Source organism: Bos grunniens, chromosome 20 (assembly GCF_055505025.1).
Source record: "Bos grunniens cultivar Pamir isolate PY7600 chromosome 20, Bosgru_T2T1.0, whole genome shotgun sequence".
NCBI classification, from domain to species: Eukaryota; Metazoa; Chordata; class Mammalia; order Artiodactyla; family Bovidae; genus Bos; species Bos grunniens.
The window spans coordinates 48,185,475-48,210,828 of NC_141184.1; the positions used below are offsets into that span (position 1 = coordinate 48,185,475).

At 37.1% G+C, this 25,354-nt stretch overlaps 1 protein-coding gene across 9 annotated transcripts in view; it reads right to left on the reverse strand.

Moving 5' to 3' along the window:
* Positions 1–25,354, reverse strand: part of PLPP1 (phospholipid phosphatase 1) — a 105,495-nt gene that overhangs the window by 68,597 nt on the left and 11,544 nt on the right. For 6 of the 9 annotated variants that reach the window (XR_015148765.1, XM_086361715.1, XM_086361721.1 and 3 more), the window contains exon 2: positions 454–608. The exons of the other annotated variants lie outside the window; for them this stretch is intronic. Coding sequence is in view for 3 of the 6 variants with exons in the window: in XM_086361715.1 (XP_086217841.1) it covers positions 454–608 (155 nt within the window). In the remaining 3 variants the exon portion in view is untranslated. The remainder of the gene's footprint in view (positions 1–453; positions 609–25,354) is intronic. 9 annotated transcript variants of the gene reach the window in all.

A 25,354-nucleotide genomic window follows, 5' to 3' on the forward strand; every position in this document is an offset into this window, starting at 1 on the left:
CATTCTTTCTGATGAGCTGTTTTCTCAAATTTAACAAATAAATCTCTCTCCTTTTTTATGGGCTCAATTTCCATTTAATATGATAAAACAAACTTAATCTTAGTTTCAGCTCTGCCATAAAATAGCTTACTGGGCTTGAGCAAGTATCTGGGTTTAAGTTTCTTTACTTGTATACTGAAAAGGGTTGATTCAAATGACTTAAATGAATTCTTCATTCTAAAATAATCATTCTATAATTCCTTATGATGGCATAGAGTTGTTTGGGGCAATATCTCTCTTTAACTGGAGAAATACTGCCCTGGACTGAAGCAGTGGGTATATTCTTCAAGTAATCACTTACCACATCAACACCGGTGAAGACAATACTATGGATTTACCCCCACCCCAACTCGATCACTTCATACAGTCTCCAGCACAACAAACCCATCACTACCTACTTATTAATTTACTTACAGAGGAAATGGGTAAACCAAGTCCCACTGTGCTGAGGACAGTGGTTGTGATGGTACCGTCATGGTACGGATACTGGATGCTGTTGTCTTTACAGAAAAAGCCTCTCTGAAATGGATCTATTTGGCCCAAATTTAGAACAGCCATAGGCATGGAAGCTGTTAGGGAAGGGAAAAAAAGATACACGTGGTTAAATTCAATTCACTTCATTAGGATGTAAAGTCTACTGAATGGGATGCAAATTTTAACTATATTTTGCCATTTCTGAAAAAGGATCACTATTCCATTATATCAAAGACTCAGGAAGGAGGCAACCATGCAGCATTAGCTTGTCCGTATCAGCCCCACCTTTATCAAGTTTAAATTCTCTTATTTGCGTTGACCTCTGATTTTAGGGACAGTCAATAAAAGAAACCCCCAGGGAAGAGAGAAAAGATACAAAATTTTGTTTCATATTAAAATTTAAATTAACAGGGGTAGAAAAAATAGAAACTGTAAGGACAGAAACAAGCCCTTTATTTTCCAAAAACAAATTAAAGATGGTTTTTATTAGCCCTGGCAGGACTCCAAAATCACTTTAACAAGCTATATAGGAATAATGTTCATTTGAAAATTTTCACCCAAATAAAATGAAAGACCAAAGAGAAGTTAAATAAAGTTAGTAGCTTCTTAGCATGTTTAAATTTATCGCACTTTTAGGCTTTGTTTTATACAATTTAAACATTTAAGCATCTATTTACTATATCCTTGACACAAGGCTATGCCATAATAGAGGGAACAATAGTGTAAAACAGGCACTCAGTTCAAGAACCTAAATTGTACATGTGGAAACAGAATGCATACTCAAGAAATAGTTTTGAAACTAATAACACTAAGATTTTTGAGGGATGATTAAATTGTTTTATATCTTGATTGTGATGGTAATTCCACAACTCTAAACATTTGTCAACACTCATAGAACTGTACCCAAAAAAGTAAATTTTACTGTACGTAAATTTTAAAAGGAACACCATAAAAAAAAAAGATTAATTTCTAAAGTGGTATAAAAGGCCCTATAGGAATTCAGAGGTCAACGTGAACTGGAATAGTCAGAAAAGACTATTAAAGAACAGGCAACTAAGTTGAACTTAAAACAGCACATAAATCACAGGCAACAGGAAGGGACTCAGGAAAGCACTTAGTAGTAGAGGGATGCAAGGGCAGCATGACATCACACCAACAAGAGCACAGAGAACCAGAGAGAAGTTCTCAAGGTACATAACATTTTATAACAAATGTGTACTGCGTGCTCACACATGCCAGGCACTAGGCTCTAAAGATTAACTTAATTAATCTTAAAGATAATTTCACTTCCCCCTTTTTTCACATAAAATTATTATGAGGCTTTAAGAAATGGGGGAACTTGCTGGAACTAGTAAGTATCAGAACCAAGATTACAGCACAGGCTGTCTGTTCCTAGAGTCAGTATACATATAGTGCCTCCCATGGAGGCCAGTGATGGGCTAAATTAACAGAATTCTGACAAGGAAGATGACTTAAGTGAAGGGGAACTATCCTTTGAAAAAGTTTGTTCAATATAAAATATATGCTGTATTCATAATAAAATCTCAATGCTAATGAAACAAAATCTTCGTTTATGCAGATTACTCATAATTCTGCAACTGTGTGGTTTTTCATGGGAGGAAGACAGGTTGAGATTTGGGGGTTTAAAAAAAGAATCATGTTTTTAAAATACTGGCCTAAAAAAGGATTTGTCCTGTAGGAAATAAAATATCACTGTCCTCTTTTGTACAGGGTTAGTAACAGGGTAAAATAAGAGGTTTTAAAAATTAACTTAAAAAATTAGAAAAGGGAGCATTAATACAGCTTTGAAATAATCTACTAATTAAATGATAAGCAGTGTGCTGACAGTGAAAATAGAAAAAGATGCATGGAAGAGTATTTTGAATATCGAAATGACTTGCTAGAGGACTCATCACAATTGTTGAGGCAGACCTGAAGATGATACTTCAGGCTTCAGAAGTAAGGAGAATGACAGTCCCATTGACAAAAATGTGAAGTTGGATGGGGAGCTGGTTTATGATGAAAGAAAATTTGTTGAGTACTGAAAATATTGCCTTTGAGGTGACAAAGGCACCTTCTTAAATGCTCAGCCTCATCTAGCCCTTAAAGCTCTGATCAACTGAACCATTTGTTGTTGATGGAACATACTATGTTTTCAAAACTTTAGGTATCTACGTATATGTTCAGCCTTCTGGTGGGGATATCTGTCCTCTCGTTTCAAGTCCAAGCCAGGCACTCCCTACTTATCTGTCCCATGGCACCTTGGACACACATACATTACATAGTATTTTAAATTACTTTTTGCATTCTGTCAACAACTTGAAGGCAAAGACTATATCACCCTTGTATCCCCTGACCAGGCATACAGATGGATTTTAATAAAAATTTACTGAATGGCTACGGGAACATAATACAGGATGAAGATGAGAGGTAGAGAGAGATTTGCAAATTGTTAGCAAACTGCTGGTAACTTAAGCCAGGAGAATGAAACAGCTCTCAGAAAGCCTAAAGTCAAGACTAATAAAGATTAAAAAAAAAAAAAAATCAGGTAGGGACTAATAATCATAGTGAAATCATGAAAAGAGACTGCAGGAGAGATAGGAAGAAAAGATGATAACACACTCTAGATGGCAGGGGCTGTTGTCTGTCTCGTTCAGCAGAATACATTGGCCATTCTTTAAGCACAAGAATGAAAAGAGAAGTCAATGTTGTTATACAAAAGCCAATGAAAGTAGCTTAGAGTATCAAGTCTATATCTAGGTAAATGTAGGATTTTAAAGCTAAGACACTGAGGATGAGAACTGAGTAAAGACAATGAGGTCTGAGGAAAAAGATCGTCATATTTAACTCTGTGAGAGTATCTTATACCACCTCCATTAACACAACAATATCTTTATGAAGAAAATTCAATAATGAGTTTCAATATTGAGTTGTCATTGTCTAAGTATGAATCTCTTTCTTCAAGTTTAAATATATCACAATGATTTCCTCTACTGCTCATATGATTTATATACATAAACACGCATATGCATGCATATTCCAATGGACTGAAGTGCTTCTGCCCCCTGCCAAATTCTTATGTAGAAGTTCTAACCTCGAATTTTACTATAAATGGAGATAGGATTTTTAGGAGGTAATTTAGTTAAATGAGGTTATAAAGGTAGGGTCCTAATCCAATAAGATTGGTGGCCTTTTAAAAAAAGGAAGAGAGAGATCTCTTTCCACATGCACACATCTAAAGAAAGGCCGTGTGCAGATACAAGAAAGTGGCCGTCTGCAAGCCAGGAAGAGAGAGCCCTGACCATGCTTGCACCCTGATCTCAGGATCCCAGCCTTTAGAACTCTGAGAAGAAAGTTTTCTGTTGTTAAGCCACCGAGTTTATCGTGTTTTGTTATGGCAGCCCAAGCAGACTAAGACACACACATTCACACAGGATAGCCATCCCCCTAGAGTACTCGACTCTAAAAAGCAATGAAATATTTCTATCTATACAGAAATTAATTTCAATGGTAATTTTTTAGGGTAGTAATAGAGTTCTGTATCAAAGGTAGTGTTATAGGAAGATTCTTTTCAAAATAAACTCTTTCAGAGGACATATACTCCTTCCTTAATATATAAAGGCTATAGAAACATTTTTTGACCGTAATCATAACTCTAGAATATTTTTTTCTTAACTAAAATTCTCTTAAGAGAAGTCACTTTTTAAAATCTCAATTCTGCTAATAAACACATTTGTTAGCCACTGTATGTCTGCTGTTAGTGCATCTCTTCTAAGCTATATTGAGGAAGACAAATAAATGAATACCTACATTCTCCTCCAATTAAGTAATAACTGAAATAGCTCCCATTTTATATACAGTACATATTTTCTTAAAGACAGGTTTTACAAAAAAATCCAATGGAATCAATCTAAAATGCATTTTAAAGAGAATTACAGTTAATTTCTAGTATGTTGAAGCAAAGGTAAAGAAAAACAAGTTCTAAGTTAACTTTTTGAAAAGAATGAAATATAAATCTAGATGTTATTAAAATGACTATACTGACTTCAGTACCCACTACCTTCACCCATTTTCTCAGTTTCAGACATCTAAATAAATTATGCTATACCACAGGCACATTGAAGTGTCCATCCTCTTGAAGATCTCACTTTATTCACTCAGACATTTCAATTCCTGTTACATGACAGTCATGGTGCCAGGAAAGGAAAAAAAAAAAAAAAAGACTAAAAAAGGCAAGGAGGAACTTCCCTGATGGTTCAGTGATTAAAACTACACTTGAGGTGTGGATTTGATCCCTGGCTGGGGAACTAATAAGGTCCCACATGCCATGTGCAGTGAAGAAAACCTTCTTTTTAATCCAGTTAAAAAAAAGAAAAGAAAACAGAAAAATTAAAAAAGAGAAGGAATGAAAAAGACCTCACCAAAAAATTTTTAATAAGAGAGAGAGAAGTGCTACTGGAAAATAACACAGCTGTAACTGCAAACAGAACTGAAGCTTAGATGACTGTGACAATGCAGCAGTCAGGATCCCAGCAGTAAACTGGGGAACTTAAGAAGAGCTTAATAAGGGACTATATACAAGGTATGGAGGGTGTGGGTAAAGCTAAGCGATCATGTTAATACAACCTCCTGAAGGGGCAACCATTCGTAGGCCTAAAAGGTTCGGAGAGCTATGACCTCTGGGAGGGCCAACATGACAGGATTTGGCAAGAGAATGCCAGGAGAAAAAACACACCCCTCTCTTCTTCCAGTGCTTCCCCGCATCAAACCCATCTAGAAGCCAGAGGGCAAAGTGAGTTTCCAAGTACTGAGGACAAGGCAGACAATGATGAGAGCAGATCCACACAAGGAAAAAGAAGCTATCTATAACCTAAAGGCAGACGATAAGACCAGTCAGGGTCTCAGCATGGAATACAGAGTAAAAGTAGATAACTCGGGAGAGGTTTTAATAAAAGCACTATTCACAGAATCTATATTGAGACTATGTATTAAGAAGTTTGGACTTTATTCTGTGGGTGACAGGAAACACCCAGCCCAATCTGTGCCTTAGTGGGGGAAAAGACTCATAAAAATTGTATAAAGGAAAAAGAAGTGTGGATTTAGAATAGAAGGAAAGTCCAGAGGCAAGAAATACAAGTGTATATAACATGTTGAGGGTTGAAATAAAGAAATAACAGTGGGAATAGAAGAAGAGACAGTTCTAAAAATGTTTAGGAGATTTTTCCTACAGAACTACATGGACTGTGTCTCTGTGTATACATGGATGTGTATACGGCATACATGGATGTGTATACTGTATACATGGATGTGTGTCTCTTCTCTTACATACATATACATACACCCCTATCTTCAGCCTTTGGACTCTCTACAGAATACAGTTTTCAGTTTTCCTTTACCCTGAGTAGATTACTATCTCATAGCCTTCCCTCCACAATCCCGCTTATAGTAAGCACTTCAAGGAATGTACACTGAATGAATAAACAAGCAAGCAAAAGCCTCTGTGGCACATAATAATTCTGTATAATTATAAACTTAGGTCTTGAAAAGTTTTAAGTTATTTTTCTCTCCATAAAGACCCAAGTTAAAACAAACAAACCAAGAAAAGAACAAAAAGCAAAGAAACAAAATTGGATAACAATCTTAAGTCCAAGAACATGCTAGGGAAGCACTTCTAATTCTATAGTCTAACAATTATTTCTCAAGCTTGTTTTCCACTGGGAACAGAGAGTGCTAACAAAGATAAAAAGACTGATATACCCATGTTAACTATATAAGGAATTTATGATTCAGTAACTCCTGGAATCCTGGAGGCAATTTCTGTATAGTCCAGCGTTATCTCCAAGCAAAGCTTCAGACATGGCTACTGCAGAAGCATTTCTATCAACAGCACCCCTTACTCTTTTCTCAATGAAAAAAGGAGTTGGGGCCCCAATTCAATCCTCTTTACTGATCTACCCCAAACTGATGTCTATAAATTCCCTGCAGGAAAGCAGAAGTAAAATGAAACCACGAGTAAAAATCAATAATACTTCAAAATAGGACTTTACAAATAATTAACAATCAGCTCTACATCCATCTTTTCCTAATCTCTTTTCTAGAACCTCTAGAAACTATCAGACCTGAAATTTCATCACAAAGCACACAGTAACATATGCTACTCCATAACGGAAGTGCTCAATTCCCAACCTTAGCACCCATTCTGTACACCTTCACAGTTAGCAAAGGACTTCATTCCAAGACTCCCATGCAAAATGTTGTCACATACTGTACAACTTTACAGTGAATACTACAGGATAAATCATAATGTAGTCTCTTAACCACCAGTAAATCTTTGCTCTTACAGAAGCACCTAAAATAATTGGGGCAGCCTAGCTTACAAGACTCTTAAATAGCAACCTTGCTAGTCTTGTAGTAATTTATAAACCTGAATGGAAACTAACATGTATTGAGCACATATGATAGATCACTATCATGCTAAAGCAGCTGCACATACACTACAATTGTATATTATCTTTACACAAAGCATAGTTATACTTCAGATGTCCTACTATACAATCTGGAAAAATTTTTAAACCCAATCAGTAGCATGAGTATGAATCATATACACAGAAATATATGTGTATGTACATACACTGTTTAGTAGGCAAAATCTCTAAAAACACTGTATTTAGTGTAATTTCACTTATATAAAACAAATTACTTGCATTTATGTTCAAATATACATTGGAAAGCCTAGAAGAATATACAACCAACTTTTCAGTAGTTATCTCCAGATGGTATTAATACAAATTAGGTAGAAATCTCATTTTCTACTATATGTGCTTCCATGTTTGAATATTCATAATAAAACAAAAGATCATGATCATTGATTTTGAACTTTAAAAAATGCTTAATCCACACCTTTTTCATTGTGCTTCCTAAAATTTCTATACATGCAACTTAACTGAAAAAGTCCTATCTATGGTATAGAGATTGTATGAAACCAGGGCAAAGAAAAAAGCCTATTTTTCTAGTCTGTTAAACACAAAAAATAAAGTAACAGTAACAAAGTAACAGAAATTATCTTTTGGCTTTTATGCCTGATTGACAGGTTCTCAGAAAAGTAGCCCTACAGTGAAATTAGTACTTCTGGGGTTTTTCCTATCTTGCAACTTTTGAGAGCTATGATGATTTACCACATGTGAAGTAGGTAAATCATAACAGCTGTAAGTTTAATATCTCCTAAAAAGTGTACAAAACAAATTTCCAAAGTCTGTGACATCAGAAATTTGTTTTCTGAGAGTGAAAAAGTTGGCTTAAAGCTCAACATTCAGAAAACAAAGATCATGGCATCCAGTCCCATCACTTCATGGGAAATGGATGGGGAAACAGTGGAAACAGTGTCAGACTTTATTTTTCTGGGCTCCAAAATGACTGCAGATGGTGACTGCAGCCATGAAATTAAAAGACGCTTACTCCTTGGAAGGAAAGTTATGTCCAACCTAGATAGCATATTCAAAAGGAGAGACATTACTTTGCCAACAAAGGTTCGTCTAGTCAAGGCTATGGTTTTTCCTGTGGTCATGTATGGATGTGAGAGTTGGACTGTGAAGAAGGCTGAGCGCCGAAGAATTGATGCTTTTGAACTGTGGTGTTGGAGAAGACTCTTGAGAGTCCCTTGGACTGCAAGGAGATCCAACCAGTCCATTCTAGAGGAGATCAGTCCTGGGTGTTCTTTGGAAGGAATGATGCTAAAGCTGAAACTCCAGTACTTTGGCCACCTCATGCAAAGAGTTGACTCATTGGAAAAGACTCTGATGCTGGGAGGGATTGGGGGCAAGAGGAGAAGGGGATGACAGAGGATGAGATGGCTGGATGGCATCACTGACTCGATGGATGTGAGTCTGAGTGAACTCTGGGAGTTGGTGATGGACAGGGAGGCCTGGTGTTCTGTGATTCACGGGGTTGCAAAGAGTCGGACACGACTGAGCGACTGATCTGATCTGATCTTTTAAATTATGAAATATGCAAAGGAATATTACTTTAGTGGGTCTTTCAAGTTTCATATTTTTAGAAAAGCTCAAAATTGATTAAGTTTTAATAAAAACCATTAGTCTGATGGAGGAGAGAAGAAACAATTCCATTTAGGGTAAGGTTCAACACAATTTTCTGTGGTGACGAAAACGTCCAATATAATGTACTGTCCAATACAGTTGCTACTAGTCACGCATGGCTAATAAGCACTTGCTCTGTGGCTGGTGAGAATGAAGGACTGATTTTTAATTTTATTTTAATGACCAACCTAGACAGCATATTAAAAAGCAGAGACATTACTTTGCCAGCAAAGGTCCATCTAGGCAAGGCTATGGTTTTTCCAGTGGTCATGTATGGATGTGAGAGTTGGACTATAAAGAAAGCTGAGCACTGAAGAATTGATGCTTTGAACTGTGGTGTTGGTGAAGACTCTTGAGAGTCCCTTGGACAGCAAGGAGATTCAACCAGTCCATCCTAAAGGAAATCAGTCTTGAGTGTTCATTGGAAGGACTGATGTTGAAGCTGAAACTCCAATACTTTGGCCACCTGATGCGAAGAACTGACTCATCTGAAAAGACTGTGAAGCTGGCAAAGATCGAAGGTGGGAGGAGAAGAGGACAACAGAGGATGAGATGGTTGGATGGCATCTCCGACTCAATGGACAAGAATTTGAGTAAACTCTGGGAGTTGGCGATAGACAGGCCTGGCGTGCTGCAGTCCATGGGGTCACAAAGAGTCGGACACAACTGAGCGACTGAACTGAACTGAACTGAACTTCATCCTAAATAGCTACATATAATTAGAGGCTTTATAATGGATAATGCAGATTTAGGGGGTTAAAGATAAACTGAGGTTGAGAGCCAACAAATTTTACTAAGACTTAATACACAGCAAACCTAACTTTGATTCCCTAACTTAAAAGGAAACAATTATGAAGTACTTGAGTAAACATAGATTTAACTGTGAGCTAATGGTCAGAATAAAATTCCCCCACAAAAATACTCTTGGTTTGCTTCCTTTAAAGAACCTATCCCTGTTGCATTCCTCAAATTTTAGAACCCTGAATTGGTTTCTCTCTCCAGGCAACTAGCCTTCTTAGACGGGGAAGAAAGAGGGCCAGTCAAGTAATGTGGGGGTACTCTCCTACCTCCTTCACCAACCTCCAATCTTCCCACTCTTCTGTCCTGGAGTAAGAAGGTCCTTAATCTCTAAGCCAGCAGAGTGCCTTATTGTCTCTGGATGCCCAAAGTCTGCCTTTATAGCATTCCACCTTCATGGCAGCTACCAACTGTGGCATCACCAATTCAATGGACATGAATTTGAGCAAACTCCGGAAGATAGTGAAGGGCAGGGAAGCCTGGTGTGCTGCAGTCCATGGAGTCACAAAGAGTTGGACACAACTGAGCGAATGAACAACAACCACCAACTGCTTATTACCTCCAGAATTATTCCTACTCTTAGTGGAGGCCATGAACACTCAGCTTAGCTGTATAAAAATATGACTACTCAAAGACATTTAAGTTTTGGTAATTCATTCCAAGTTGTACAATATTTATGCTTATAAAATACCATATAGTTTTAAATTTCACTTCACTAAAAGCTAAATTCTGTTCTTAGTACACCGCCTGACCATCTACTTCTAACCTAAGGAATTATCAGGAACACTATCTATCTCTCAAGAGGGTAATAATCACTACTGTTAGAACAGGAAAAAACAGAATTCTTTCCTGGTAGGTTTCTCAATTTATCCCACATAGTGAGGTCTCTAAAGTAGCAGTTCTTTAACTTCTTGGGGTTCCCAGACTCCTTTAAGTTTTTAATGAAAACACAAGAACTTCTGCCATATAGTTTTACAACCTGTACACTGACATACCAAAAAGGTCATCTATGGACACTTCTATTATAAAGGTGTAAGAAACATAATAAAAATAATATTGTAAAGGCCACAGACCTAAGTGATCAGTAGAATATGACCTCAGAAAAGCTAGAATTAATTCAACCTGATATTACTATATCTTCCCTTAATTTTCTTTCCTCTTCTCCTCCTTCCAATTTTACCCTCTTCCCATCACCCCTCTTTGCTCCTAACAGTTCATTTCCTTATTTGGCTATATTATAGAACTAAAGTCATTTATGGCAGAAAGTGAAGAGGAACTAAAAAGCCTCTTGATGAAAGTGAAAGAAGAGAGTGAAAAAGTTGGCTTAAAGCTCAACATTCAGAAAATGAAGATCATGGCATCTGGTCCCATCACTTCATAGCAAATAGATGGAGAAACAGTAGAAACAGTGTCAGACTTTATTTTTTGGGCTCCAAAATCACTGCAGATGGTGACTGCAGCCATGAAATTAAAAGACGCTTACTCCTTGGAAGGAAAGTTATGACCAACCTAGACAGCATATTCAAAAGCAGAGACATTACTTTGCCAACAAAGGTCCGTCTAGTCAAGGCTATGGTTTTTCCAGTTGTCATGTATGGATGCGAGAGTTGGACTGTGAAGAAAGATGATTGCTGAAGAATTGATGCTTTTGAACTGTGGTGTTGGAGAAGACTCTTGAGAGTCCCTTAGACTGCAAGGAGATCCAACCAGTCCATTCTAGAGGAGATCAGTCCTGGGTGTTATTTGGAAGGAATGATGCTAAAGCTGAAACTCCAGTACTTTGGCCACCTCATGCGAAGAGTTGACTCATTGGAAAAGACTCTGATGCTGGGAGGGATTGGGGGCAGGAGGAGAAGGGGACGACAGAGGATGAGATGGCTGGATGGCAACATCGACTCGATGGACTTGAGTCTGAGTGAACTCTGGGAGTTGGTGATGGACAGGGAGGCCTGGCATGCTGCAATTCATGGGGTCGCAAACAGTCGGACACGACTGAGTGACTGACTGAACTGAACTGATTCCAATGTTATGTTTCCTGTTCTAATTTCAAAAGTCAAAGTTTATTTCTTTAAAGAAAAGGAAAAACATTTGTTGAATACCAACTATTTGCCAGGTATTTGTCTATATTCTATCTAACAATTCCACGATGGGGAGAGTATCCTCCAAATCTGTATGTTTGAAAATTTACAAGTCACTAAATCAGAGAAAAGTCAAGATATAAATCACAAAACAGTTGGGTACGAATGAAAATATGGCAAGTAAAAATTTAAAGTATAGTTAAAATACTACACGTGAAAATGTAGTTTTAGATTTATGTATTAGAAATTAATGAAACAAACATTCAACACAATAACTTTTAAAAGCTCAAGAAAGTGGAAAAATATAGGACAGAAATTAATGAAACAGAACAAGGAAAAATCAAATCAATAAAACCAAATGAGATTTTACAGATTAATGAAATAATCAGGCTTGCTAAAGTTTAACAAAAGAAAAACAAATACAGCAAATTATTAAAAATTTCAAACAGCACTAACTATATCTTAGAACTAAATTTTATCAGAAACTCATGGATGTTAAGCAACTCACCCAAGAGTACAAAGATCTTGGGTGTGTACTAGGACAGGTACTAGAATTACAGTTGGTAAATAGGGAAGTCAGAATTTTGACAAAAAGTTCCTCTTCTTTTCATATCATACCACCTCTCTTAGAATAACTATCAGGGTCTCAGTCTCCTTACAAATGAAAAAGAATGACATTTCTTAGGTCTCTTTTCAATCCATGATTCTATGAGCTTAAACTGGTCTGTATATAAACAGTTTATTTCCTTATGTTGGTTCAATTGGGGGTGAAGGCAGAGTTGCTCTGTGTGACCAAGAATACATCTCAATCTACTACACTGAACCATCCTAATGTGTAAGTGCACTTTGCAAAACTTGAAAGAAACCTCAGCAAAACTTACAAGAAAAATAAACAGCGAACTTACAAGAAAAATAAACAGTGAGGTAACTGCTTCTAGGAGCTGATGCTTTACCAAAAAGGTAATGGATAAAACCCATATGTAAGAAATATTCTCCCTTCCAAAAACAAAATCCAACATATGTAAATTTAACCATGTTTGTTCATTTCCCTACATGTACATTTGGGTCTAACAAATAAGTCTACAGTTACTTTTGTGAAACTTGCTTCTACAAACCCTTTCATTTTCTCCTTTTAGCAGTCCAAGGTTAAAAGTAAATAAAATTTTTTGGGCTTTTACTACTTAGTGTTACCTGAGCAGTTTTTAGAAAGTTCTATTCATTCCAAATTTAAGGAATGTTCTTTATTTGGTGTCCAATTCAGTTTGAATAAAATACATTTTGGAGAGAAAAACATGCAATATTTTTCTTGCTTTCTTTGGAAACAGGTGTTGCACATCTTTCCAGAATCACATGAAAACTCTTCCTGCAAACTGACAGGAGTTGTGTGTTATTTTTAAACAAAAAGGGTTCTCTTCTCCTCCTCTATAAAGAAAGTTTTTCAAAATTTTACCAACTTGAACAAGTGAAACTAGGAAGTATGCCAGGTAAGACAGTCTGTTTCCTCTGCATATCAAATGCTGAGACTCCTTGATTCATATTCCAGATCATTTGACAAATGTTTCACATCTAGCTCACAGCTAGACATTCATATCTGGCACTCAAGAGAGAATGCAGACTAGAGATGAATATCTGAAATCTCAATTATAAAAGGGATAGCTGAAGCCATGAGATCTTACTAAGATCAGAAAAAGTGGCAAGAACAATAATCTAAAGAAAAAAGAGACAGCTAACTAATAACCCACCTAGGTGGCGCTATTGGTAAAGAACATGCCTGCCAATTCGGGAGACAAAAGAAACGCAAGTTGGATCCCTGGGTTGAGAAGATCCACTAGAGAAGGGCATGGCAACCCACTCCAGTATCCTTGTCTGGAGAATCCCATGGATGGACGAGCCTGGCAAGCTACATTCCATAGGGTCGCAGAGAGTCGGACACAACCGAAGTGACTTAGCACACACGCATGCCAATTAATGAGGAATGAACTACCAGGTAAGTAGGATAAAGAACATGAAAGAACAGTGTCAAGGAAAATGAGGAGGGGCACTTCTCAAAAATGCCAGTAATGTTTTTACTTAACTCCCTGACAGTATGCTAGGTTTCTTTTAATCACTTTAAAAGGTAAATGTTATTACATCATTTTGAAGATGAAGAAACTGGCCCGAGGGAACTTAGGTTGCAGGATTGTGACTCAAAACCCACGTCAATGAGGCCATGAGCCTTTTGGGTTCAGATGGTCTTGACAATTACAGATGCCACTTAAAAAGAAGCAGAGCAGAAAAGGAACACACAAGTGGTAACTGATGAACCATGACAGAAGAACTGCAGTACTCTGAGTGAAAACAGAAAGACTGAAAGAATTAGAGAAAGAGAGTAAGTAATTGGGTAAAAAACTTTTAAATGTCTTGTGATATAAAAGGAAGGAAAGGGGAGAATTTGATCTACACCTTGAAGGATAAATAGAGCAAAAGAAGGGTGATGATTTTTTTGCTCTTGTCTATGGTGCAAAAGATGTGACAGTGAGCTGATGCAGTGAAATGCAGGTAGTGGGAGAGGAGAACTTGAGAATGAGGATGAATGGCTGGAGCTGAATCCACAGGAGATGAAAGGAAATGTAAACATACTGAGCTGCTGCTGCTAAGTCGCTTCAGTCGTGTCCGACCCCATAGACGGCAGCCCACCAGGCCGCCCCGTCCCTGGGATTCTCCAGGCAAGAACACTGGAGTGGGTTGCCATTTCCTTCTCCAGTGCATGAAAGTGAAAAGTGAAAGTGGAGTCGCTCAGTCATGTCCAACCCTCAGCAACCCCATGGACTTCAGCCTTCCATGCTCCTCTGTCCATGGGATTTTCCAGGCAAGAGTACTGGAGTGGGGTGCCATTGCCTTCTCCAAAACATACTGAGACAACTCATCAAAAGCAGGGTTATACTTGTGGCTGATTCATGACATTGTATGGCAGAAACCAGCACAATATTGTAAAGCAATTATCCTCCAATTAAATATAAATTTTTTTAAAAAAGGTTGGTTACTGTTAAGGTTTTTGTGTTGTTGTTTTTTTTTTAATGTTTCCTATTTGATTTGTATTGCTCTGCAATGTAATCAGGTTCTGGTTACTCTTGGGACACCACATTCAGTATTAGCACACTCCCCTTGGCCCTTTGGCCTTGATGGAAACATGTGACAAAGGAAGAAAGGGAGCTGCAACAGTGTGAGCACCTCTGTGGATCTGATACCATACCAAACACTTAACAGTAATTTTCATTTAATCCTTACAATACTAGAACACAAGCTCCAAAAAGGCACAAATTTCTTTTGTTCTCTGATATACCTCAAGCACCTAAGACAGTTCTTAGTACAAGGTTGGCCCTCAACAAATATTTAGTGAATTAACAAAGAGTCACCATGCTATTACTATCCCCATTTTAAAGATGAGAGGATGACTCAAAGAGGATAAGTAACATAATTAAAGTCATACACATAATAAGGGTGAAATTAAAAATATTTAACAACTAGTACACACCAGCACGGTCATTCAGAACAGATGCCAGCTGGTGCTAGAGGAGCTGGGTTCTGCTTCAACCTTTTAGTTGTAGAATCTTGGGTAGGTCCATGGGAGGGTTGTGGGTGAGGGAAGGTAAGACTCAGATGTATACTGTCTACCAGTTTTGATAGTAAGTGATGCGTCCAGGACTCAAACACACACTTATCTGACTAAAGCCTTCTAAATGAAGTAGGAAATGGTACCATTTGCAAAAAAATGAGGAGAGTAGGAGATAACTGGAGTTTAATAGAGTAGAAAAACAGTCACAACAACTGCAATGGGAAACAAATAAATTAAAAACTGATAACTGAGCTCAATCTGTTGCCAGACAATTAGGGAAAAAAAAAAAAAAAAGATAGTCCAACTGTGGTAGGGTAAAGTGCAAGGAGGAATAAGAGAAATATGAATGGGCAGAGCAAAAGTACAGGATGAAGATTTTCAATTCCAGGTAATTAATTTGGATATGCTTCAGTAAGAAATGAAAAATCAACACTGGCTTTGAGCAAGAAAAGACTTGATGGAAGGTGTACCTCAAGATGAGTTTGTGCGAGGTAGAGAGGGAGAAGGTGAAGAGCGGGAAGCCACGTGGGAGGGGTCCGTGGTCGAGAGCACTATATATTTGGGTGTGATTCACAGAGATGGCACTCAAAGTATCCAGGGGCAAGAGTTCAAAGAACAGTGCACCCTCAACTTTTAGAAATACCTACATTCTGGTCATTGGCTTGTAGTCACTACCTCTCTGTGGCTGACATGGTTTTACTATAAAAAGTACTTAGTTATCGTTTTGGTTTTCTGTTTAAGTTGAAACAAAAGGGAGAAAGTACAGTTTAGATATAAGTGACATTTACCAAACAAAGTTTTACTCTTTGTGGTTTTCTGTCAATAATTACCTATAATATCCTCAACCTTGGAGTCGCTTAGTTCATTAAGACACTTAAAATAAATTTGTGTATGTATTTAAACAGCTTTTTAAAAAATCCAAGACAACTATATGGGCAGGTTATTTTAATATATACCCTGAGATTTCTGCACAAAAAACAAGTTAGCCTATTTATTTATACACTAACAAAAATAAAAAGGAGAAGTTGGTCACCTGTTGTTACTGCCCCAGAAAGGCACACAGTGCCAACTGGCCAGGAACAACATTCATTCCTTCCACTCTCTCCTAGTAACAGCTGTTCTCTTTTTTTCTTCAAGCTGGCAAAGGTCACATTCAGTAGCAAACTTTCCATGCAGATTTCTACATGCAAAAAGCAAGGAGAAGGCTGACGTAACAGGGTGTGGGAAGAGACAGCTGATTTTGTTCTATTTTAATTTCTCCTGGGCATTTACCGGGAATATATTTTGGGCTTCTTTGATATCTGGAGCTATAACTATTAATCATTTTTCAGCAAAAAAAAAAAAAAAAGCATTCTGTTTACATGAAACTGGACTTGAAGATGATATAAGCAAATTTTGAAGTAGGCAAAAAACTATAGCAAAATTGTACAGTAATATTTACATCATTAATGGCTGCCTAATTAAAATGCATTAGGCTAAGTGAAGAGGCCAAATTCAAAAGACTGCATACTGTATGACTCCATTTACTACATGGCATTATATGACATGCCATTTATATGACTTTATAGGATGGAGAACAGACTAGTGCTTGTCAGAGGTACAGAATGGTGGGAGGAGCTGACTAAAAAAAAGAAATATGAGGGAATTTAGGGCGGCAACAGACTAGTTCTGTATCTTGATTGTGTGGTGGTTACATAACCCTAAATTTTAAATTGTCGACAATTCACAGAACTGTATCCCCAAAGAGTGAATTTTACTATATACACTTTTTTAAATGTTAGCTTAAGCCTCACATCACCTCTCTCTACTCCTTTTTTCAAATCTCTTCCACAAGCTCCAAACAATAACCCCACCCCCTCCACCCAGCTAACACCTACTTGCCATTCCAGCTTCTTTCTATTCAGTTCCTCCTGGAATCTTTCCTTTGGTGTGGCAGGGTGGGGTCCTAAACAGAGCTGAGGCTTTGTAGTCAGATACACCTAGTTGGGCTTACTTTTGGCATTCTCTCAGTTACTACTTGAGTGAACATGGGCAAATTAACTAGCTCAGTTTCCTCATGCAGTGAATGCAAATAAATAGAATTTATGTACCTCCCTGTTGTAAACAAATTAAATGCTATTCCCTGATCTTTCTCCTCTGCCTACTGCCTTCAGAATCACTTTCTGAGTTTCCACAGACCTGATACTTACATAAAATTATCACAACACTTAACCCATGTACTGAAATTATTTATCTCTGGCAAATAAAATGGCTCGGTATCTCTCTGACTTCTAAACTCACAGAGGCCAGCATGTTCACTGACAGATAGTTAAATTGTTTGAAGAATATTGTGTCAACCTGATCTGGTCTTACTGTTAAAGAAGGAAATACTGGAAGAGAGAGAATCAGGAAGAAAAGGCTAGAACACCCTGAGACAGTCTGGGGTGGATGACTCAAGAAGGTTTTCCAAAATATCTACTAAGGTGTTACATACTGAACTACAGCACAAAAACTGCAGATAACTTAAATATTTAAAAACAGAGGTAAAGAGGGTTATGCCAAAAACAATGAAGTACCACATAACCATTGAAGGTAACTTCGTAGAAGACTATGTCAAAAAGAGTACACGAAGTAACATCTCAACTTTTTTTTAGAGCACCGGTTTTTAAAAAAGTGTTAAGTTCATAAATATAAAAAGATACATAACCAAAATGTTAAAAGGCGTCATCTCTCAGTGGTAGTGAGATTAGTAATGATATTTATTTTCTTTTCTGGGCGTTTCAGAGTTTACCAATTTATTACATGTTAATTCTAGAAAATTTGGAAACCACAGAATAATTATTTTAAAAGAAAAAACTAATCTAGATTTCACTAATGATGCTATTCCATGTCCAAGACTCAGATGTCCAAAAATGGGGGTAAAATACATTATGCTGAATCCATATAGTAACATCATGTATTTCCAAAGTAAAACAGATTATAAACTATATACCTTTGGGAAAGAAACAAGATATGAGCAGTTCCTCTATTGAGAAAGTTTTTTAACTTGGAAGATCTATGAACAGATATACAGGAATATTTCATCAAATATTAACTACTGTATCTTTCTTTGAAAGTTTATTAAGAGACAACAAATTTCAGAAGACAATATAACATAGTGAATCAAGGAGAAAGTTCCTCCTTGAAACACAGTGTCTGTAGAATTTATTTAGTCTTTAGCTTAAAAAAATGACACGTGCCTGCTTAGTCGTTCAGTTGTGTCCAACTCTCTGTGACCCCATAGACTACAGCCCGTCAAGCTCCTCTGTCCATGAGATTTTCCAGGTAAGAATACTGGAGTGGGTTGTCATTTCCTTCTCCAGGGGATCTTCCCCATGGAATCACAAACTACACCCCCCCCCAACCCCATATCCTGCACTGCCAGATGATTCTCTACCATTGAGCCACCTGGGAAACCCAAAGAAATTATGAACTGTAGGGATTTATCCAGGTATTATTTAAGTTTGTAAAACAAAGCACCCCACATTCAGGTGAGAACACCTGATTAAGTTATTTCTCTCTCTGAACCAACGAGACTTCCAGTCTCAGAAATCCCATCCACAAACTTCGCTTAATCAACGAAATCTCCTTTTTCAGCAACTAGGCAACCGACAATTTCTCCCATTCAGCAGGAAGGCCTATATTCCAAAGAATAAAAGTGTGTGTTTACTATTAATATTATAGTGATTCTTGAATAAAACTAACAAGCTCTAATGCCTTTATAGAATTTCTAGAATTGTTATCATCTAGAAAAGTATATACATAAATGCTTCTTTAGAGACTATGGATGGTGGTGGCTGGTGGGCAGATTTTAAATTCTTTAAGGAGACTGCATTAGCAACTGAACTTGTAGAAAAAATATCTGACAAACTTGATTTCACCATTTTGGTACAAATACGTGTAAGAAGTACTTAACGAATCAAAACTACATGGTATTTGGCAGAAACCAACACAACACTGTAAAGCAATTATCCTTCAATTAAAAATAAATTAAAAAAAAATCAAAACTACAGATGAAAAAGTTTAAACAACCAAACAAAATCCAGACCTAAGATCTCAACTGCTTTTAAGAGTTCACGTGCCCCTACCAATTAAAAAAATGTACTGTGTATTTAAATCTTAATTTATATGGATCCATCATGTCTACTCTGAAATTATGCCAAATGGCAAGGTTCCAGAAACTAAAATAAAGTTATACTAAGGTGTGTCTCAGAAGGAAAACATAAAAACTCTAACTTTGGCAGGAAGTGACCAAAGTAGCATATCTAAATTAGTAAGCTTTGTTTAAAACACATGTGCTTTTTTAAAAAAAAAAAAGGCACACAAGCCAAAAAGTTTTGTAAAATTCTTTTTTTAATAGTTACGATGACTGCAGCAGCAAATCGTATATCCATCTTCCCCAAAATCTATGTTTCTACCACTCAAGTTAAATTTTATACAGAAGATAAAAGTTATCTTTTGTATAATTTTATACAGAAGATAAAAGCTGCAAGAAGGAAGAACTCCCACAAACTATTCCTTTCAGGCCAAGAGCAAACATGCAATGCTGAAACTACACACTAAACAGCAGCTACCATGGGAAACAAGAAAGAAAGACAGGCAGGTAACAGTTTGTTGACTGCCTACTAATTCTTATTTATTACTAACAAATCTGTGAAGTAGACAGTAGTCTCTCCATTATTCAAGTGAAGAAACTGAAGTTCAACAAGACTAATAAGCATCTGTGTGACCAAAAGCAAGAATGCCTAATAGAAATAGTACATGTGCGCTCAGTCATGTCCAACTCTTTGTGACCCCATGGACTGTAGCCCACCAGGCTCCTCTGTCCACAGGATTATCCTGGCAAGAATACTGGAGTGGGCTGCTATTTCCTGCTCCAGGGTATATAGCTGACCCAGGGATTGAACTGGCGTCTTCAGCAGCTCCTACAGCAAAGCAGAATTTTGAAACCAGTCTACCAGGCTTCATATACCAAATTCCACCGTATCTGGTTAACAATTACTTTGGAAAGCATGGATATCAAATAATCCATTGTTCTCAGTAAAGACGGTTCTATAAGAGGAATTCAACTATTACTATACCATTGGCCTAAAAACGGTTCCTTTATCTAGCAAGATCATTCTTCCCTCACCTGGCGTATCACAAGAAACCATGACAACCTACTATCCCAGACTACTAGCTACTACACTCTCCTTTCTAATTCCAACTTTTTAAAAAGAACTACCAATACCCACAAATTTCCACTTCACCAATTACTCACTTCTCAGCCCACCACGATTTAAAAATGGCTTTACATAAAGTTATCAGTGACCTTAGTGTAACTAAACCAAATGGATACTTTCCAGGTGTTACCTTACCTTTCAGGAGGATGTAGACATTGTTACCACGCTCTTCTTGAGGCACTCTCTTCACTTGGCTTTCCAGAAACAGTCTTCTGGTTTTTTAAAGTATCCTCTCCCTCTCAGTCTTGGCCTTTTTTATTTCTTCCAACCAATCTGAAGCTCAGTCCTAAACCTGTTTTTTTTTTTCAATTTATAACTTCTTCCTGAGATTTCATCAATTCTCATGACTTCAATTACCATGAATATGCCCAGGACTCTGAAAAGTCAGACAGTTCCTCTGAGCTTTAGATCCATTTATCCAAACAAGGACCAGATACTCCTTCTTGGAAACTTCAAAACTTCACGTAACATGGTGAAAACCAAACTCGCTATCTCATCTCCATCCCCATTCCCATTTCAAATGGGTTCTCTCCTAGGGCTCCCCAGTTTAGTTATTATAGAAATCTATCCAATTATACAAGCCAGAACTTTCAAAACTATCTTTGATATTTCTCTCTCTCTGACTCTCCATTTTTCCTATGTCACCAAAACTGGTCCATTTTCTCTCCCAGATACTTCACAAATCCCTCAGCCTTCCTCCATCTCTACCAGCACCTCTTTACTTTCACTACCATTATCTCATTTGGACCCCTGAGACAGCTTCCTAACTGATCTCCCCGCTGCTGCTGCTGCTGCTGCTGCTAAGTTGCTTCAGTCGTGTCCGACTCTGTGCGACCCCATAGATGGCAGCCCACCAGGCTCCCCCATCCCTGGGATTCTCCAGGCAAGAACACTGGAGTGGGTTGCCATTTCTTTCTCCAATGCATGAAAGTGAAAAGTAAAAGTGAAGTCGCTCAGTCGTGTCTGACTCTTCGCAACCCCATGGACTGCAGCCCGCCAGGCTCCTCCATCCATGGAATTTTCCAGGCAAGAGTACTGGAGTGGGGTGCCATTGCCTTCTCTGACTGATCTCCCTAAATCCATTCTTTTCCAGCTCCAATCTATTATTCCACCCTGCAGCCAAAGTCATCATTTTAAAAAGCTACCCTATCCTTCTTATTCAAAATCCTGTTTATAAACTCTCATAGTACCCAAACCTCTCCTTCAGAGCACTTAATGGTTCATTTTTATATTTATTTGTGTGATTATATGCATCTCCACTGCCCACAACAGAACTAAGCACACAATGTGTGTAAGAACGAATACTACCAGAATAAACAAATGCCTACTACATAATGGACACTGCATCACAGCCAACAAGAACATACAGATGAAGACCCAGTCCTTTTCAGATAAAGAAACTGAAGTTGTGAACTTGGGTGATTCACCCTAGTAGGTGATCAGACCGGTACCTTTCCAGTGTCCATATTCTTTAAATTTTATGCATCCTATGAATACAAAATAATTTTGTAAAACTTTTATACATTAAAAAAAAATGGGACTAGTATCTTGATAAAATAAAAAATATTTTAATAAAGTTCTGTTGAAATTGCAAGGTAACACCCTACATTTAAACTGCAACAGTTCATTTCTCTCTTATTTTTGAGTAATTAGTTTGCACAGATATGATGCTAGCCCCCTTAAACAAGTACCATTCACACCCTTTATTATAGAAAGTATTAATAAGTTTTTATCTCCTATAACATAAACACCTTCTTCTGAATTATATTCAGATAATACACTAAAATATGTTTATAGCTAGCCCCTATCTGAGCTATAACATTTCTGTCACAACTCTATTTGATATATCTGACAGTTCAAAATTTCAAACCCCTCTGCTTTTAATTTATAAAACATTCAACCAAGTTACGCCATCTTCCAATCTCAATATTTTATTCTTTTTAAAATTTTATTGATTGATTGACAGGTAAATGGATTGACTGATTTTTGCCACACTGGGCAGCTTGTGGGATCTTAGTTCCCTGATCAGAGATCAAATCCATATCATGGCAGTGAAAGTGCCAAGTCCTGGGAATTCCCTGGTGGTCCAGTGGCTAAGACTCCATGCCCCCAATGCAGGGGGTCTGGGCTTGATCCCTGGTCAGGAAACTAGATCCCGCATGCTGCAACTAAAGATCCTGGGTGCCACAATGATCAAAGATCCAGTGTGGCCGCAACTAAGACCCAGGACAGCCAAATAAATAAATATTTAAAAAGAGAAAGAAAGAAAGCACTGACTCCTAACTACTGGACCACCAGGGAATTCCCCTCCAATCTCAGTATTTCATTCTTAATTATGAAAAGTCTGAGGACATGAAGCAAGGGTAACTATAACAAAATTTTTTCAGCAATCTGTTCTCTTTCCCTAGTAAATTCTAAACATAGGTTGAATTATCGTTGACCAACCTAAACAACAAATTCTTTACTTCAGGAAATTTAAACCATTGTAAATGTGACCCTTAGATTTATCCAACTAAAAATCAGAATCTCCACTACAATCTCTTTACTGGGAAGCACTTCTTTACTTATTCTAGGCCTCGTGAGGCACCGTCATGATTAACCCTATTGTCCTGCTTTCTCTCAAGGAAGCTTCATCCTTTCCTAACTTCCTCTTGCAAGGTAAAAACGGACTATAGCAATATTCACTTCTTCATTTAAAAAAATTTTTCTTTTCCTCACTTTACTCTTTGCCTCCCTTTTTATCAGAAGAAATTAAGTTAGCCAAAGCCAAGATCAGGGCTGTCACAACTACTGAATAGCTCAATGCTTTTAAGTATAAGCTTTAAATTATTAGCAAACAAAAATATGATTCTTAAATAGGACTCAACTTCAATAGTTCTTGTAACTTTGGCCATAGTATTTTACTTCTGGTGTATATATTTCCAATTGGTGGTAGGTTTCCAGGGTTATTGGGCAGATGAAATCCCTTAACTGTTCAACGGAAGCTATATGCCAATGCCCTACAGAGTAATGCATCATTCTGCCAGCCAACGCTACACAGAAACATTAAGGTCTCACCACTCCAATCATTAACTGACTAACAAACTACAAGACTAGTACTGAGGAAAACAGAAACATAATCTTAGATAATGTAATTATTTTATTTCAAAGAACATCTCTCTCCTATTTCCTATTAAATATTCTGCAAGTCACTGGAATAGAATAGAGCACAGGCAAATACAAAGTTAGAAAAGATTTCCCTGGTATTTCAGATGTTTGCCAAAAGATTTTGACAGTCTTAGCTGAAGATAAACTGCTACTGATACAGATGACAATCTCCTGATATTAAGCAGACTAGATCTAACCTAGTCTAACTGTGATTTATTTTTGTATTTTTTTTTAATTTAATGGCAGTTGAACGTCCTTTTTCATCTTTTTTAAAACTGAAAATCTCCCTTCACTGAAATTTCAGTGAGTCTGACCAAATCATATTCTGCTTTGGCTTCTCAAGGTGGCATATGTCACCACTTCTAACAGTATGGCTGACATAAGAGTATCCAACTAGTTTCAAGATTTCATAAGTTATTTGGTCACTGATAAAGTCATATGCCTATGTGTGGCAAAAAAGAAACTCAAGCAGGGGCCCTACATTATTTGTATCAGGGACCATTTTTCCCATGTCACTACTTTCTGAATACTTCAGTCAGCCTTCAGATTTTTCCTGTTTTCTGCTGACAACATTCCCTTCATGACCTGGCTAGATCAATAACAGATCTCCTACAAGTGTGCTGCCTTGCTCAAAATGCCCCGTTTACCCTGCGTTCTTTGTTTTCCTACCCTAGTGTCAAATGCCCAAATATGTTCTGCAGCTATTGACTCTCCTTAATAAGAAAATTTGCTTACCATTATGACCCAGAGAGATAGATAAGGCAGACATTATTCTCATTATAATTTACACATGAGTAAACGAAACAGCCGATGTGATCAGAGAGAACAGCAGAAGCAAAACTAGAATGTGACTTAAAAGCCAACCACTTTCACTACCAGATCACACTTTGAACCCTTTAAATAAATTACATAAACAAAATTGTTATTCAGTGAAAAATCATCCACAATGTCAAATCCTAAGCAAGGCGGGGAAGTCTAATGCAAAAAACTTATCTTCTTAAAAGATAATTTATTCATTGTTAGATTTGGTTAGTAATTAAATTACAGTCAATGGCAGAACTTAGAATCTCACTCATATTCATATAGATATCCAACACTAGCTATAAAGTTGAGTATTACCCATAACTTGCCTAACAAGTTTTGATAACATCATAATGTAAGAGACCTCTTCTCCAACTAGGCCACTGGGTTAGACATAGACAACATATGAGAAGGAGCATATTCAAAATTTCTTTCTCTTATCAATGCCATTTTTTAAAAATATAAAATATAATAAATGTCACTTGCTTCTGCTACACTGTATAACTATACTAGGTATATTTTCCAAATCAATTAGGATGTCATTTGAAAAACTGTTTAAATAGGCTTTTTAAAGAAAAATATTGTAAATATATAATATTAAAACATAAAATATTATAAAAGTATGAATTTTAATTACATTTAGCCATACATTTAATTATAGAGTCATACTGCCTTTATGACATAGAAGGCTATCCTAAAATTAGGCCTATCCCAGAACACTGCAGGTGGATGTGACCACTATAAACATTTATTTCTTAAACTTCATGGAAAGAAAACAAGGAAAAATTCTTACTGATCAAGAGAAGTTATGAAAAGAACCTGTTATGTTTAGCTGTACTGCAGCCATACTTCAGCTTCAACTGCAAGTTATTAGGTTCTGACTAGCTCATATTCAAGAAATAAAATATTCATGCTTTAAAACGTGAGTACCAAGAGAAGTTACCATTACCCAAATCATGCCATTTCCACTTCACACACACCTTTGTTTATTACTATTTCACTCAACTACAGATATTCATATTGGTACCTTGTCTATGAGCTGTGGAAATACTGCTCACCTAGAAGTAAAATGATAAGATCTCAGTGAGG